This window comes from Poecilia mexicana, unplaced genomic scaffold (genome assembly GCF_051168715.1).
Source record: "Poecilia mexicana isolate PSO_F unplaced genomic scaffold, ASM5116871v1 scaffold_7, whole genome shotgun sequence".
Taxonomy (NCBI): Eukaryota; Metazoa; Chordata; class Actinopteri; order Cyprinodontiformes; family Poeciliidae; genus Poecilia; species Poecilia mexicana.
This window is the reverse complement of record NW_028263376.1, coordinates 12,036,239-12,053,155: the sequence shown is the minus strand read 5'-3', so window position 1 is coordinate 12,053,155 and position 16,917 is coordinate 12,036,239. Positions and strand designations below refer to the sequence as shown.

General features: G+C 41.6%; 1 protein-coding gene across 6 annotated transcripts in view; it reads right to left on the bottom strand.

Moving 5' to 3' along the window:
- Nucleotides 1-13,067: 13,067 nt before the first annotated feature.
- rerea (arginine-glutamic acid dipeptide (RE) repeats a) overlaps nt 13,068-16,917 on the bottom strand; it is a 181,554-nt gene continuing 177,704 nt past the window's right edge. For 4 of the 6 annotated variants that reach the window (XM_088007060.1, XM_088007059.1, XM_014972475.2 and 1 more), the window contains 3 exons: nt 15,532-15,705; nt 15,265-15,445; nt 13,068-15,189 (listed from right to left, as the gene is read on the bottom strand). In XM_088007060.1, the coding sequence (XP_087863186.1) occupies nt 15,156-15,189; nt 15,265-15,445; nt 15,532-15,705 (389 nt within the window). In that variant the 3' untranslated portion in view covers nt 13,068-15,155. The remainder of the gene's footprint in view (nt 15,190-15,264; nt 15,446-15,531; nt 15,706-16,917) is intronic. The other 2 variants (XM_088007061.1, XM_088007064.1) reach the window with 1 other exon arrangement.

Below are 16,917 nucleotides of genomic sequence, written 5' to 3'. Positions count from 1 at the left end.
TCAACAGGAGATCGAGGTTTTCTGCATCCTGTCAAATTAGAGATACAAAACAAGTTGTCTGTTATATTAGTCTTAACTGCACAGAAACCTAACCTTTAGCCAAAATTAAAGAACATTATTATATTGTGCAATGATTACTATGTTAAATTATTGAAAATAAATTATTAATCAGGAGGAGGGGGAGGGTTGTTAAGGTAGTCATATCTTATACTGTATCTGACAGCTTTTAAAAACATTAATTTAGAATTAACACCATGGTAGAACACTTTCGAGTAAAACTGTATATAGAGCTATGGTAAAGCTAGGCTAGTTGTTTGGGAATAGTATTTAAAACAAAGTCCCAATGATTGCCAGCAATATTACTCTATGGGTCATCTACACACAGCCCTCATAATGCTGTCCCCTGACAGGAACAAGCATTGCTGGGACTGTGTCTACTCTCCCAAAAACCCATGTCCACTAAAATCCCTGTCAGAAAAATTAGAAAGATTTCCAAGTCAGAAAGCTGTTCACCTGGGTTTCAGGAAATGAAGATAGTGATCCCATCGGTTTATCACATACAGTTTTGTCAGAGTGAGCAGAAACCTGTGGAGAAGACAGCAAACGAGTCATTAAGATTCATTTAAAATTAACTTCAACGTAGAACACCATAGAGTAACACTCTATAAAGAGCTACGGTAAAGCTAGGCAAATTGTTTGGCAATAGTCTTTTAAGCAAGGTCGTAGTGATTGCCAACAATATTACTCTTCGGGTCATCTACACACAGTCCTCTTAATGCTGTCCCCTGACAGGAACAAGCATTGCTGGGACTGTGTCTACTCTCCCAAAAACCCATGTCCACTAAAATACCTGTCAGAAAAATTTGAAAGATTTCCAAGACAGAAAACTGTTCACCTGCATTTCAGGAAACGGGGATAGTGATCCCAGCAGTTCATCACCTACGGTTTTGTCAGAGTGAGCAGAAACCTGTGGAGAAGACAACAAACGAGTCATTAAGATTCATTTAAAATGTACTTCAAGGTAGAACACCATAGAGTATCACAGTATAAAGAGCTACGGTAAAGCTAGACAAATTGTTTGGCAATAGTATTTTAAGCAAAGTCCTAGTGATCGCCAACAATATTACTCAACAATATTACTCTTCGGGTCATCTACACACAGTCCTCATAATGCTGTACCCTGACAGGAACAAGCATTGCTGGGACTGTCTACTCCCCCAAAAACCAATGTCCACTAAAATACCTATCAGAAAATTAGAAAGATTTCCAAGACAGAAAGCTGTTCACCTGGGTTTCAGGAAACGAAGATAGTGATCCCATCGGTTTATCACCTACAGTTTTGTCAGAGTGAGCAGAAACCTGTGGAGAAGACAGCAAACGAGTCATTAAGATTCGTTTAAAATTAACTTCAACGTAGAACACCATAGAGTAACACTCTATAAAGAGCTACGGTAAAGCTAGGCAAATTGTTTGGCAATAGTCTTTTAAGCAAGGTCGTAGTGATTGCCAACAATATTGCTCTTCGGGTCATCTACACACAGTCCTCTTAATGCTGTCCCCTGACAGGAACAAGCATTGCTGGGACTGTGTCTACTCTCCCAAAAACCCATGTCCACTAAAATACCTGTCAGAAAAATTTGAAAGATTTCCAAGACAGAAAACTGTTCACCTGCATTTCAGGAAACGGGGATAGTGATCCCAGCAGTTCATCACCTACGGTTTTGTCAGAGTGAGCAGAAACCTGTGGAGAAGACAACAAACGAGTCATTAAGATTTGTTTAAAATTAACTTCAACGTAGAACACCATAGAGTAACACTCTATAAAGAGCTACGGTAAAGCTAGGCAAATTGTTTGGCAATAGTCTTTTAAGCAAGGTCGTAGTGATTGCCAACAATATTACTCTTCGGGTCATCTACACACAGTCCTCATAACGCTGTCCCCTGACAGGAACAAGCATTGCTGGGACTGTGTCTACTCTCCCAAAAACCCATGTCCACTAAAATACCTGTCAGAAAAATTTGAAAGATTTCCAAGACAGAAAACTGTTCACCTGCGTTTCAGGAAACGGAGATAGTGATCCCAGCAGTTCATCACCTACGGTTTTGTCAGAGTGAGCAGAAACCTGTGGAGAAGACAACAAACGAGTCATTAAGATTCATTTAAAATGTACTTCAAGGTAGAACACCATAGAGTATAACAATATAAAGAGCTATGGTAAAGCTAGACAAATTGTTTGGCAATAGTATTTTAAGCAAAGTCCTAGTGATCGCCAACAATATTACTCTTCGGGTCATCTACACACAGTCCTCATAATGCTGTCCCCTGACAGGAACAAGCATTGCTGGGACTGTGTCTATGCTCTCAAACACCCATGACCCAGTGATTGCCAACAATATTACTCTTTGGGTCATCTACACACAGTCCTCATAATGCTGTCCCCTGACAGGAACAGGCATTGCTGGGACTGTGTCTATGCTCTCAAATACCCATGACCCAATGATTCCCAACAATATTACTCTTTGGGTCTTCTACACACAGTCCTCATAATGCTGTCCCCTGACACAAACAAGCATTGCTGGGACTGTGTCTACTCTCCCAAAAACCCATGTCCACTAAAATACCTATCAGAAAAATTAGAAAGATTTCCAAGACAGAAAGCTGTTCACCTGGGTTTCAGGAAACAAGGATAGTGATCCCATCATTTCATCACCTACAGTTTTGTCAGAGTGAGCAGAAACCTGTGGAGAAGACAACAAACGAGTCATTAAGATTCATTTAAAATGAACTTCAACGTAGAACACCATAGAGTAACACTCTATAAAGAGCTACGGTAAAGCTAGGCAAATTGTTTGGCAATTGTATTTTAAGCAAGGTCCCAGTGATTGCCAACATTATTACTCTTCGGGTCATCTACACACAGTCCTCATAATGCTGTCCCCTGACAGGAACAAGCATTGCTGGGACTGTGTCTATGCTCTCAAACACACATGTTCCAATGAATGCCAACAATATTACTCTTTGGGTCATCTACACACAGTCCTCATAATGCTGTCCCCTGACAGGAACAAGCATTGCTGGGACTGTGTCTATGCTCTCAAACACACATGTTCCAATGAATGCCAACAATACTACTCTTCGGGTCATCTACACACAGTCCTCATAATGCTGTCCCCTGACAGGAACAAGCATTGCTGGGACTGTGTCTACTCTCCCAAAAACCCATGTCCACCAAAATACACGTGAGAAAAATTACAAAAATTTCCAAGTTGGACAGCTGTTCACCTGCGGTTCACGAGACGAGGGTAGTGATCCCATTGGTTCTTCTCTTACATTTTTTTCAGAGCGGGCAGAAACCTGTGGAGAAGACAGCAAACGAGTCATTAAGATTCATTTAATATTAACTTCAAGATACAGTAACACTATATATAGAGCTAATGCAATGATAGGTAAGCCAATTGGCCAAAGTATTTTAAACAAGGTCCTAGTGACAGAAAACAATATTACTCTTCTGGTTATATATACACAGTCTTAGAAATGCTGTGCCTTGACAGGAATAACCATTGCTTTGACTGCCTCGAGCAGGTACCTTAGGAGTATTCTTAAAATACATGGTGAAATGTCCTCACTAGTATGTAAACAAGCTATACTGTGCTTATATTGGAGACAGGTATGCTGAAAAAGACAGATATCTAAAAGTTGCAGGAAAATATACAGGACAGTGGGCCCTTAGTACCATGGTTGACAATTAAGCATAACAAAACTCCTCTTTGATTTAATAAAAAAGGGACTGAATGGGGAACAACTTCACACTATTTGTTGTCTGATGTTCCTTCCTGAATACATGCACTTATTCATTACTCACAGTTTTTTTTTAGTTTTTTTTTTTACTGCATTGTGTTCTTATCACAATCATGAAAATTAACATAGGGCTGCACTTCTCTTAACCTCAGTTGCAGCTAATGTTTCATATTTTCATATCTGTTTAACTTAGCCAACAATAACATCTACAAAATATTTAGAAAGCACTACTTTATAAAACGAAAATGTTTAACAGTAGACAAGGTTAGCTGCACATGCTAACATCATAACTGAAGTCAGCAGCCATTAGCCCATGTTGCTGTTTTTGTTTCTAGTCGACATCTAGTCAGTTTGAACACAAATGTAACATTCAAATTCCTGTTTTTAAATGGTCATTCCATTTAACACATGGAGTGTTTAAACCTTGTTCTAAGTGGTCACCTGTTCTCAACACAAGCTAGCTTTTGCTCATTAGCTTAATTAGCAAGTGCTGCATGAAAATATATGTTGGTCACATTGCAAATATCAGTAAAAGTTTGCTAACCTTGCTTATGTTCAAAGCACTTTAACAAAGACTTACCTGCATACTTCTCCACATCCATCTGAGTTCCAGTGCAGTATAATTGTGTATCCTCGCAGAGAGTGCAACATCAGTCTTGGGAGGAAAATGACAGGTGGGGAGGGATTAAGGCTCCACCCCTTTTCCTCTCTCCAATTTGGTGTTCTTTGATGAACAAATCATCCACTAGATTTTGTGATAGAATAATTATTTATCCACTACCTGGGACCTTCATGACAGTGATTTCCAAAATTATTACAGATGTCATTTCCATAGTGATCAGTTATATAGTATGTGCAATTGTGTATATCAGGGGTATTCAATTTATGATATCTTAGCAATATTTCATGATGCCAAGGTCTGAAGTAATATTATATATATATATATATATATATATATATATATATATATATATATATATATATATATATATATATATATATATATATATATATATATGGCAGGGAAAGTGTACATGGAACGACATAACCAAGTGGCGGGCATAGTGTACAGAAACATCTGTGCAGAATATGGACTGGAAGCCCCGAGATCAAAATGGGGAACAACCCCAAAAGTGGTGGAGAATGACCGAGCTAAGATCCTGTGGGACTTCCAGATCCAGACAGACAAGATGGCAATGGCGAACCAACCGGACATTGTGGTGGTGGATAAAGAACAGAGGAAAGCCGTTGTGGTGGATGTAGCAATACCAAATGACTACAACATCAGGAAAAAGGAGCACGAGAAATTGGAGAAATACCAGGGCCTCAGAGAGGAACTGGAGAAGGCCTGGAAGGTGAAGACCACAGTGGTGCCAGTGGTCATCAGGGCCCTCGGGGCAGTCACCCCCAAACTGGAGCAGTGGCTAAAACAGATCCCAGGAATGACATCAGACATCTTAGTCCAGAAATGTGCAGTTCTAGGCACAGCCAAGATACTGCGCAGAACCCTCGACCTCCCAGGCCTCTGGTAGAGGACCCGAGCTCAGAGGATGAAGAAGACCACCCGCGGAGGGTGAGAAGGGAACTATATATATATATACTTAAAAAAACTTAGCTAGGTAGTTGTTTCAGCATCTGCATGACTTGATTTGCTTTTCAAATTAAATGAATTCAGTCTTATTCGAGTACCTTTTGACAATATTTATTGTCATGAAACAGGGAGTTGAACATGTATGTCTCAATCACTGAGTAAAAGTAGGATGTCAAGTCAAAAGAAGAACATAGGTGAAACAAGAAAACTTGTTTACAAGTGACTAACCTCAGAAAAACAAATTGAAGAAAGCTTTATATTTTTGTTTACCATCTGGACTTAAACTATTTAAAAATGAACAGATTTAATAACTGAACATTTTTAGACTTAGATCACTTATTTCTTTTGCTTTCAGTGACAGAAGTGAGTGCTTGCTTGTCATGCCATAATTTTAACCTGTGCTTGAGTGATGTCAGAACCAGTCTCATGTATGTGGATGTGCTCATTGGTGAGCCAGGAACAATATTTTGTTTCTATAATATTCATTGTAGAGAAAGCTGACTCACGTGTCACGTGTGTGGAGCCAAACATAATTAAGATTTACCTACTAAGATTTAAGATTTACCTACTTACCTCAGAGCTGGGAAAGCTTTGAGGACAGTAGCCCTTTGGAGCCAGGGGATCAGTCCTTACAGACTTTTCCTTCATGGATAAATCTGCTTAGACCAGTGTTTCTCAACCCCAGTCCTCACGCCCCCCTGCTCTGCATGTTTTAGATGTGTCTCTATTCCAGAACAGCTGATTCAAATGATTGCATGACCATCCAATACTGCAGAAGCCTGTTAATCACCCAGAGATACAATCCAGGTGTGTGGCAGAAGGGAAATACCTAAAACATGCAGGACAGTGGGGGCGGTGAGGACCAGGGTTGAGAAACACTGGCTTATACTGTAAAAGCTGCACCAGTAAATCAGACAGTGCTCAACAAGATTTTAGGTTGTCATTTTTGTTTTGGGTCCACATGAGACATCATTTTAGTCTAGATGCGGACCAGGGTCCACCTATTAGTGACCTGTGGTGTATATCTTGATCTCATTGGGTCTTTATTCAATTAAATTCAAAAGTAGTTTGCTTATTCAAAACGGAAATTAAATGTTGACGTAACTAATTAAGGAGTTATAATAGATTGTGATGGCTGTGGCCAAGAAAGATCTCCTGTAGCAGTCCGCTTTACAACCAATCTGTAGAAACGTCTGGCTGAAGAGACTCGGATTTGAAATAACAGGATGGTGAGCATTGTCTAAAACTTTTTTTGATTTTATGCAAAATTCCTCTGTGGATCATCATCTTCAGAATTTTAACAGTCGTCCCCAGAACAGAACCAGCCTTCTTTATCAAATTGTTAAGCTTTTTAAGTCCCTGGGTCTGATGCTGCTCTCCCAACAGATGACAGCAGAGGAGACGGTGCTCTCAACAACAGACTTATAAAAGATATGCAGGATCTTGCTGCAAACCTTAAAGGATTTTAGCTTCCTCAAGAAATACTGTCTACTCTGTCCTTTCTTGTAGACGGTTTCACTGTTGAGTTTCAAGTCTAGTCTGTTATCTAGCTGAACACCAAGGTGTTACTCCATTTTCCTTAACCACCTCCACTTCTTCTCCCATGATGGAAATGGGGCTTGATCTAACACTGTTTCTCCGGAAATCAACAATAATCTCCTTTGTTCTATTTTCATTCAGGATGAGATAATTGTCCCCACACCATGCCACAAAGCAGTCCACCAGCTCTCTGTACTCAGCCTCTTGTCCATCTCTGATGCATCCCACAACTGCAGTCAGCCGAGTATTTTCATAGGTGACAGAAGTCAGACTTATCCTGAAAGCATGATGTGCACAGAGTGAAAATGAATGGTGAGAGTACAGTGCCCTGTGGAGCTCCTGTGTTGTTGACCACCTGGTTAGACACACAGTCCTTGTTGAGGCCTCCATCTGTGTCTTCTGAAGTTTCTCACAGAGCAGATCAGGCTGAATTGTGTTAAATGCACTGGAGAAATCAAAGAACATGATCCTCAAAGTGCTGCCTGCTTTGTCCAGATGACAGTGGGTTTGATGAAGCAGGTATATGATGGCACCATAAATTCCTACTCCATGGCAATAAGCAAACTGCAGGGGGTCCTGATATGTGCTTGTCAGCTTATTCAGGTGGGCCAACAGGAGTCTTTCCATGACCTTCATGATATGGGATATCAGGGCAGAAGTCCAACAACAGAAGTCCAACAACAGAACACCTATCAGGTTCAGGTCAGGAGATCCATTTCTTCCTACCGTGCCCCTCCAGGTCTCATTGTTATTGCCCAAGTGAGCATTGAAGTCTCCAAGCAGAACAAGGGAGTCCTCAAGAGGTGCACTCTACATTAACATTCAAAGGACTCCAAAAAGGGTGGGTAATCTGAACATGCACATGCACAAACCGTCAGGACCCAGCCCCCCACTTCTAAGCAGAGGGAGGCTACCCTCTCACTCACCGGGACGAACCTCAATGTGTAAGCACCGAGATGGGGGGCAACAAAAGTATGTCCACTCTGGCCAAATGCCTGTCACTGGGGGCAACTCCAGAGAGAAAGAGTGTCCAACCCCTCTCAAGGAGACTGGTTCCAGAACCCGAGCCATGGGTCAAGGTGAAACCGACTATTTCTAGATGGAACCTCTCAACCTTGCACACCTGCTTAGGCTTCTTCCCCACCAGAGGTGACATTTCGCATCCCAAGAGCCAGTTTCTGTAGCCAGGGGTCAGATTCTCGGTTTTCCTCTCTCAAAAGAGGAACATTGGAGTAACCATAGGGTACTTGGTTACCTTCCTGACTAAGGCCCTTCTCTCCTGATTACTCAATTTAGACAACCAACTAGCTCTATACAGAGTACTAGTTGTTCCAAACTGATTCAATTTATGAATGAAGGAGGCCACTGAGCTCATTGGGGCCTTCAAAGCAGGAGAATGTTTTATATCTTTCCCCAGATTTTTGCCTCAAAACAATGCTGTCTCTGAGGTCTACAGACAATGTATTTGATTTCATGCTTGGTGTTTGCATACTGATATCCATTGTCCATTTTGGGACTTTATAAAGACAGGTGTGTGCCTTTCCAGATCTAATCAAATCAACAGAATTGGCTATTACAGGTGGAATCTATTTAAGTTGTAGAACTTAATCTCTGCAATTATCAGTGAAAATAGCTCTATTTCGAGCTTCATGAAAAAGGCTGTGAATACTTATGTATGTAAATTTAATTTCTTAGTAATTCTGTTTTTAGTTAGTTTGCAAAAATTACACATTTTTCACACATCGTGTCATAATAGGGCATTTGTGTTATGAATCTTGAGGAAAGGGACTAATACAATTTGGAAAAATGTTATAACATAGCCAAACATGGAAAAATTGAAGCGTTGTGAATACTTTCCAGATTCACTGTATATATGGATAAAAAGGTGTTGTCCAGGGATGTTCACATAACCTCTTACAAGTCTAAGTCTCTTTTTAGTGAAATCTGCAACATCTAGTGAGTTGCATTACTCTAGGTTAGGATTTAGTTGGGTAAAGTTTGTCCCTATACCTAAGCTATTACATTTGCATGTGATAATTAACTTTCAATCTCCCAATATTTATTAACAACTATCTTTTAATCATTCAAAATTTAATTTACAATCCAAAAATATGCTATGGCCAGTAATACCATACCATTAAGCCACTGAAATTTTTAGACTCAATATTATCAATCCTCTTACATCCTTCAGTATACTATAAAACCATAGATTAAAGATTAACTTTGTTGAAATGAATCACTCAACAGCCAGTTACAGATTTAGTACATCTAAAATAATCAGTGTTTTAATTTAGCCAGATTTGCATTCAATAAAGTAGCATATTTTTAGGAGAATTGTTATTTAACACACATTTTCCTGACAAAAACCTTCATTACAGGGACCCGCATATGCTGGCCAATCAGCGTGTCTAAAAAGATACACATGTGTGAATTATTCATGAGCAAGTGCAATACCAAGAGTTACCACCCGGGGCGCAAATCGATACACACATTATACACACATGTCTTGTAATTGTGACTTATGGGGACTTTGCCTGATTTTTGGAATTTAACCCTTTGACATCCATTCAAACCCCCTCCAATCATTTTTATGTTGCAAGAATTATGAGGACATCGGCACTGTCCCACTAATTCAAAATGTCCCGTTAGTGTTGCGTGTATACAGGCGAAATGTCCTGTTAATTCACCTGTGCAAACACACACACACACACACACACACACACAGCAGCTCAGAAGGTGCGTTTTAGTTGGCCAGATCCTGACAACGAGGCGCTGGGATGTGATGCGCATGCGGGCCAGGGAAAACGGGAGGGATCCGCCGGTTCACCGGGTCGAAACAGATCCTCCTTTAAAATGTTCTGAAACTGGAAGACAAAACTTCCTTCGTGTTTTTCTCCATAGTTCTTGTGTGAGGCTCGCAGCAAAAAGATCACAGTGTGCACGTTTAATCCAAGAGCAGCTGCAGAGAAGCTGCTTGAAGTGTCACTCGGCTGAACTTTTTTTTTTTCCTCCACGTTTTGTCATGTTACAACCACAGTTTCATAGAGCAAAATCTATAATTTACAATTCTAAAGAGAAAAGAGAAGCAATACATCACTTTCAAAAATGTCAAGGGTGGCGTAAATTTGGATTCAGATTTTTCTCAGATTCCAGAAGATGAAATCCAGTGTAACCAAATGACCAGGAGTCCTTCTTAGTCTACAATTAAAAACAATGTATTAAGGCACAACAAAACTAATCAATATTTCATCTAACTTGATATAAAATGACATCATATGAGCCTGCATTGTTGTTCTTCAGTTTAGACATTTAGGATCTAAGTTTTGGGAGAAAAAAAAAAAGGCAGAAATTTTCTTTGTCAGGGCAGGAAAGCAGTTCCCAAATTGTAATAAGTTCAAATGCCAGGGCTTTGGGCTTTTAGACTATCGTTTTAAAACTTTCTCCTTCAATTATAGCACAAAATAATACAAATAATGATTAAAACAACAACAACAACAACAAACATTAAAGCGATTAAGAGGGAACCATAAAAATTACAACAAAAGATTCAGCAACCCGTCTGCATGAGAGAGCGTTAAACCTCTACTGATAGAAAACCTATTTTACCAAACTGATTGTCAATGCTAAATGCTATGTGCAACAACTCATAATTGAATCCACCCCAAGTCCATCTGAAGACCCCAAAACATGATGCTGCCACCACCGTGTTTTAGTCATGTCTTTCTACTAGTTGACTTTATGCAACAGTAGATGGACAGGAAGAAGGACAGAGGGAGAGAGGGAGAGCACAAACTGTAAAAATCTCCAAGGAAGATTTTGTTTTTAAAGTAATGCACATCCAACAGTTACATTTCACATCTAGCTTTTAGCACTGGTTCAAATAAATGATCTCTATTTCCTTCCATGTTTCCTCTCTGTGTTTTCCATGTGCTGAAGCCCAGGAAGGAAGCAACCCGTTCGAGGAAGAGGAAGTGGTGATTAGAGCGACATGAGAGAGAGGTCAGAGGTCAGTAACCTGGAGCCCCTGATGGATGGATGCGTCTGCGTCCAGATGTAGTTGGGATTTCATTTATTTTATTTTTTTAATGATGCCGTTTTGACAGATATAAATATTCAGGCTGCAGAAATGTGGAGATGGAGCCCGTTTTAAATAAATCACACACGAACGAACGAATGCATATTTGGCTCATTTGCATCTTGGAGGCGTTTAATTACTTTAATCACATGCATCAAATTCTGACAGCTGCGCTCCATTTATCGAGAGGAGTTTTTTTTTTTTTTTTACATAAATACAGGTTTGCTTGGTTTGTAAAACGACTGAATTTTGGCCCAGATGCTGAACAAGCTAAGCGGGTTTCAGCCCAATAACGGACGTGTGTGTGTGTGTGTATATATATATATATATATATATATATATATATATATATATATATATATATATATATATATATATATATATACACACACACACCTGATACAGGTTTGCTTCTGTATCCGAGGGCGGCTTTTATTTAGAGATAAACAAGAAAGCTGCCTTCCGTCTGAACGCACTAAAATCTCAGGCTCGTCTCTGCAGCAGCAGCAGCAGCAGCATCATCATCCAGGCCCGCTGGAGCGAAAGGAGAGACAGGAGGCTCTGTGGTCTGAGACCTGCTGCTGCTGCTGCACACAGTAACAGCACAAGACATATTGCTATTCAGACGGAGAGATATTATTTTTTTAAGGCCATGAATCCCTGTGTGCCTGCCGGAGGGGTACACACAGTATTATGAGGAGGATTTGAGCTGACACAAGTCACAGTCGCTCCATCGCTGGTGTGAAGGAGGACGAGGAGGAGGAGGAGGAGGAGGAGGGGATGAATTATTCAGGCAGCCGGATTTGAAGGGCTCTGACGTCTTGTTGTTTTATTGGGGAGGTGAAACAAGCAGCCAGAAACAAGCCGCTCCTCCTCTCAAAGCGTCGTTACCTCACATCCACAGCTTCAAAAAAAAAAAAAAAAAAAAAAAGCCACAAGGAAGCTCAATTTTATCCCCCCCCCCCCCCTCCACCACCACCAGAGGACAGGGGCATCATTTCAGAGGAGCAGCAGTGGAATAATGGCTCCCTCTCAAAATGACAGCCATCGCTGCGGCGCAGCATCACAGATTGCAGGTCTATCACTCCCCACACGGTGAGGCGAAATGACAGCCGCGGCTCGCTGATAGCGGAGGCATCTCAAACCCGAGAGGAGGTGTTCCTCCTGGCTTAGCCCGGCTTTCATGTTTTTAAAGCGCAGCAGAGCAAAAAATATTCAGCTCAGAGATTTCGCAAGCAACCTGCTGCTGGCTGCCGCCGCCGATCTCTCTCTCAAAAAGCTGTTTGTTGTGAAGCAGGAGAAAAATCGAAGGCTGCAAGAAAACAAGCCGGAATGAAGGGCTGGTCTTCCTGAGACACAGGGAATTATGAGCTTCTTTTTAAACCAATCAGACCTACTTAATCCAATAAAATAGAAAAGGATTGAAGTGTTTTTATTGGAGACGACCACAATAGGAGGGCGCATTCCAGAAGTAATCACACCAGTTGTTTTTAGCAGTTTCTCGTGTTTCGACAAGCGGCTCCAGTGTGTTTTATTGGGATTTTATGGGACGAACCGACACACACAGTTGAAAATGGAGTAAAAAAAAAGAGACACAAACACCATTTCACCCCCCTCCCCACTCGCTCACCGTCAGAGGTTAAATCAGAGCAAATCTCTCGTTTTAGAACTTGCAGTAACTTTGCAAAAAACAAGCAGGTGGTGGTTTGGAGCAAATACCATTGACTGATTTATGTTTTGACTACATAAATCAGAGGAGAGAATCAATGCTCACAGATGCTCTCCATCCAATCCCACCAAGATTGAGACGTTTTGCAAAGAAAAATGAGTAAAACACAACATTTCAATGGGAGACTGATTGAAGCGTACCAGAAATCACATAGTTGGAACTGCAGTCAAAGGTGGTTTCAGAGCCTGAACCCAAAACCATGGCACACTTTTCAGATTTTCACCGATGGAAAATGTTGAAAGCCGCCACTTTTTACTGGTGCGCCACCTAAAGTCCAGAGAAATCAGCAAAAATAAATCCACGTCGGCGACTGAAGCAGGACGACGGCGTGGTCTGTGGTGTAACTCATTCGTTTATTTCAATTCCACAAATTTTTCAAAAAAATTACAAAATACTCAAATGGAGAGAGAACACAGGACTCACAATTTTTCTTATTATTTCTACTTTTTGTTTTACATTGTGTCATCCCATGGCGACTACTCGTATATACAATAAGCTTCAAGATACCAGTATATATATAAATCTTAGCAGTCAGAATTTACATTCTGCTATTGCCGCTTTGAAACAAGAAGCTAAACCATTGACAACACTTAACATCAAAGGCTTCGGAGACACAAAAAAGAGGGAATCAAAAGGCGAGGCGAGAGGATGGCGACGATGATGATGAGGAGAGAGAGACGAGGAGAGATGGGAAACGGTGAGACGGAGTGACAGGCAGTTGTCAGCGTTTCAAAGTCCTTTTTTGATAAGTTTGAATTTTGCCGCTGTTTAGATAAAAATATAGTGCTCCGTGGGAAAATGTGTTGCAGTTTCAACTGGCTAGACAAAAAAAAAAAAAAAAAAACACACATAAGAAAAAGCCACAGATGTTTTTTTGTTAGTACGTCCATGACAAACAGTCTTAGTGCACAGGAAAATAGCAGAACCAATAAAAACGCGAGCTTGTGCACAGATACGACGGGTAACAGTCAGTGGCACACAAACGAGTCCAGAGCCGCAGGAAGCTGGGCGTGTCTTTAAAAAAACCCCAACAACAACATAAAAAACCCATAAAAACAAGGCATACAATGAGAATGTGAACAGAACGGTCCCTTCGCCTCCTGCTGGTCAGCAGAAAACCAAGGAGGCGGCACAAAGGGACTCCAGGCAGGTCCTGAACTTCTTCAGCTCATGTGTTGCTTCTTGACGTCTTTTGGCCTACTTCATGTCGTCAGGCAGATCCTATGTAAGTGGTTTCCTCATACAACATGTGCAGCGGGTCGTGCACTACTATTGGAAGGTTGAAAAAGTCCTCTTGGGCTCTAAGATTGAGCAAAATTCAAATCCTGCTCGATTTGAAACAACAACAACAAAAAAATCAAACAAACAGAGAAAGCGCCTCTTATTTGGCCTAAAATTGGTCCATGTGGTTGAAATTAAAACCGTTCCACCACACACGGCGACGGTGCACCGCTCCCTCCTGCTGATGACTTGGACACAAATTAAAAAGGATGACACCGCCTTAGCCGAGCTCCAGGACGCTCACTCAGTGCAAAGTTCTCCTTTTTCCCGTCCGTTGCCTCTTCAAGTGTTTCAGATCAGTAACTCAACACGCCAACTCTGACAACCCCGCTGCGCGTCACAGCCGATGGATGGATGGATGGATGTGTGGGGCGGGTGGATGCGGAGGCGTGCGTAATGAGGGGGCGGAGGGGGGGGATCGTGGTTTACATACAACAAGCGTATGTGGGACTAAATCTAACACAGTGAGGTCACAACCGAACCGCAACTCTCAGAAACTGCTCGTATAATGCCATGGTGCTCCCCTCTGAAACAAGGGATAATGCTTCAAAACAAGTTATATTGGAGGCTGAAACGACTTGGAGTCCACACCTAGTAATAATAATAATAATTATAATTATATGTTTATATATACTATTTACAGACTGAAAAACGCCATGCTGTAGCTCTTCTTAAAATTATGAAAAACCTCCAACAATGTATTAAAATAAAGGTTGAATTTAAGATAGCACTTGTTATTTTTCCATAAATGGTCTGACAGGTCTTTATTTGTTTTGTTTTTTTCTCTGTTCTTTTTTTTTCTTGATAAGCACAGTGTCTTGTTCTAGCACCTACAAAACATCAGGGAAGCTTGTCATGCAGGAGTCTTGAGGATGTTGTCACTACTGGTTATATACCAAAGAAAGTCAATGTCTTGGAAAAATAAAATAATAATTAAAAAAGAAACAAACAAAAAAAAAAAAGGGAAATCAAAGGTCCTCGACGGGAACAGAAACTGAAGAAACTCAGACGATCCGCTCGGCCTGTTCCTGTTCTTCAAGACTGAAGGTGTTCAGAGGTTCGTGAGGAGCCTCCAAGACCGCTGCTTTTGTGACAACTTCCTGTGTCCTGCACTCGTCGGTCGCCGCCTCCTTCCGGTTGGTTACAGCTGCTTGTCGCTCTCCTTCTTCAGTCGGCTGAAACACAGAGGGGAGTTTTAAAGACGCGGAACGCCGGGTTTTTACGTTCCTGGCGTTTGGCGCTCGTCTGACCTGTAGTAGTCCTCCTGACCAGGAAGCGGCCCGCCGTGCATGTGGTGGTGGCCGTGGAGCCACTGCTGCTCCATCGCCAGCCGCTGCAGCTCTGCCGACTGGGCGTGCATGGCCTGCAGCTGGTGGGCTGCGGACATCTGCGGCGGAAGACCCCCTGGTAGGTCCCGTGGGTACGGAGCACCTGGAGGGACAATATGCGGTCAGGAGGCGCGCCGGAACACAGGGGTGATAGATTACGTTGACTTGGAGGAGGGGAGGTGTGCTTACCGAAGACCGGGTGGCGCAGCATCTCGTGTTCATGCGGCGGCTGGCCCAGGAGAGGGTTGGGGATGGCGCCGGGCGGGTAGGGGAAGCGCGCCAGGTGAGGTCCGGCTGCCAGCGGGTCGACGGCCAGCGGGTGGGCCCCCGAGCCTGGAGGACAGACAAGACATTCACCACCACCTTCTGGGTGTCAGAGTCTTAGGGTCAAGGTGCACTCATCACATCATAGTGCATCAGCAGCAGGTCATGCTCTGCTGCTGATGCACGGTTTCATTCAGTGGCACTCCTCTCATGGAGCAAAGCAGCGGCTTGCAATCGTTTCGGTTAGCGCGGATATTTAAACATTTCGGCGATACGGACTTGAAGTTTCATCGCAGTATTTTCTGGTACTATTGTGATCACGATAGAAGAGACAATAATAACTATCACTTCTTTTTCAGGTGACTGTAGCTGTGACTGCATGATAGCAATCATATCCATACAAACATAAATATGTAATCTGTAAGACACTTCACATAAAGAAGTGTAATTTCTGCCACCAACTGCATACAATTACATTTTCAAACTTATTTATATTTATTGATACTCTCATTGAAGAAACTGGAGAACATTGTAAAACTAACAATCAAAACAATACCGACAGTTTTGGGGGTTTAATTGGACTTCATTGTGACAATAAATCAAAATGCTAATCGCGATATGAAATTTATTACGGTAGATGGCAAATAATACGATAAACATCCGCCCAGTTTGGGGTAAATTGTTAAAGGTTGAACGGTGAAATTTCCCGGTTAGCCGCTGCTTACTGCGATGAGAGGAGTAAAACAAGCATTGACAAAACATCACAACTTCAATACAGAAAATATGACATTAATTATCTACTAATAAGGCCTGTAACTCCAGGCCTGCACTGTCCTGCAGCTTTTCCATGCATCCCTGCTCCAACACGTCTGAATCAAAAGGCTGAATTTGCAGCCGTTCATTTGGAGCAGAGAGGGACGGCGGCAGTGAAGGCCTGGAGCTGCAGATTCACGTCTTCAGAGCCTTGCAGAAGCATCGCCTCCCCTTAATCTTCTCCACATTTTGTCACATTAGACAACCACAAGCTCCATTGGTTTCATTTGGGGTTTTAGAGGATTGATTTTCAAATCTTTTCATGAATAAATAATAAACTCATAAAAATCACATTTTACTGCAAATACAGCAGCATGGGTGCATCTCTATCAGCTTTGCACAATCTACTCAAGTTCAGCTGCGCTGGATGTCTGTTAACGTCACTTTGCTGGTCTTGCCACAGACTCTTATAAGATTTAGGCTTGAACTTTGACTAGGCTAATTCTTCTAATGCAAAAAAAAAAAAGAAGCAAAATTAACTATTCAGTTGCAACTCTG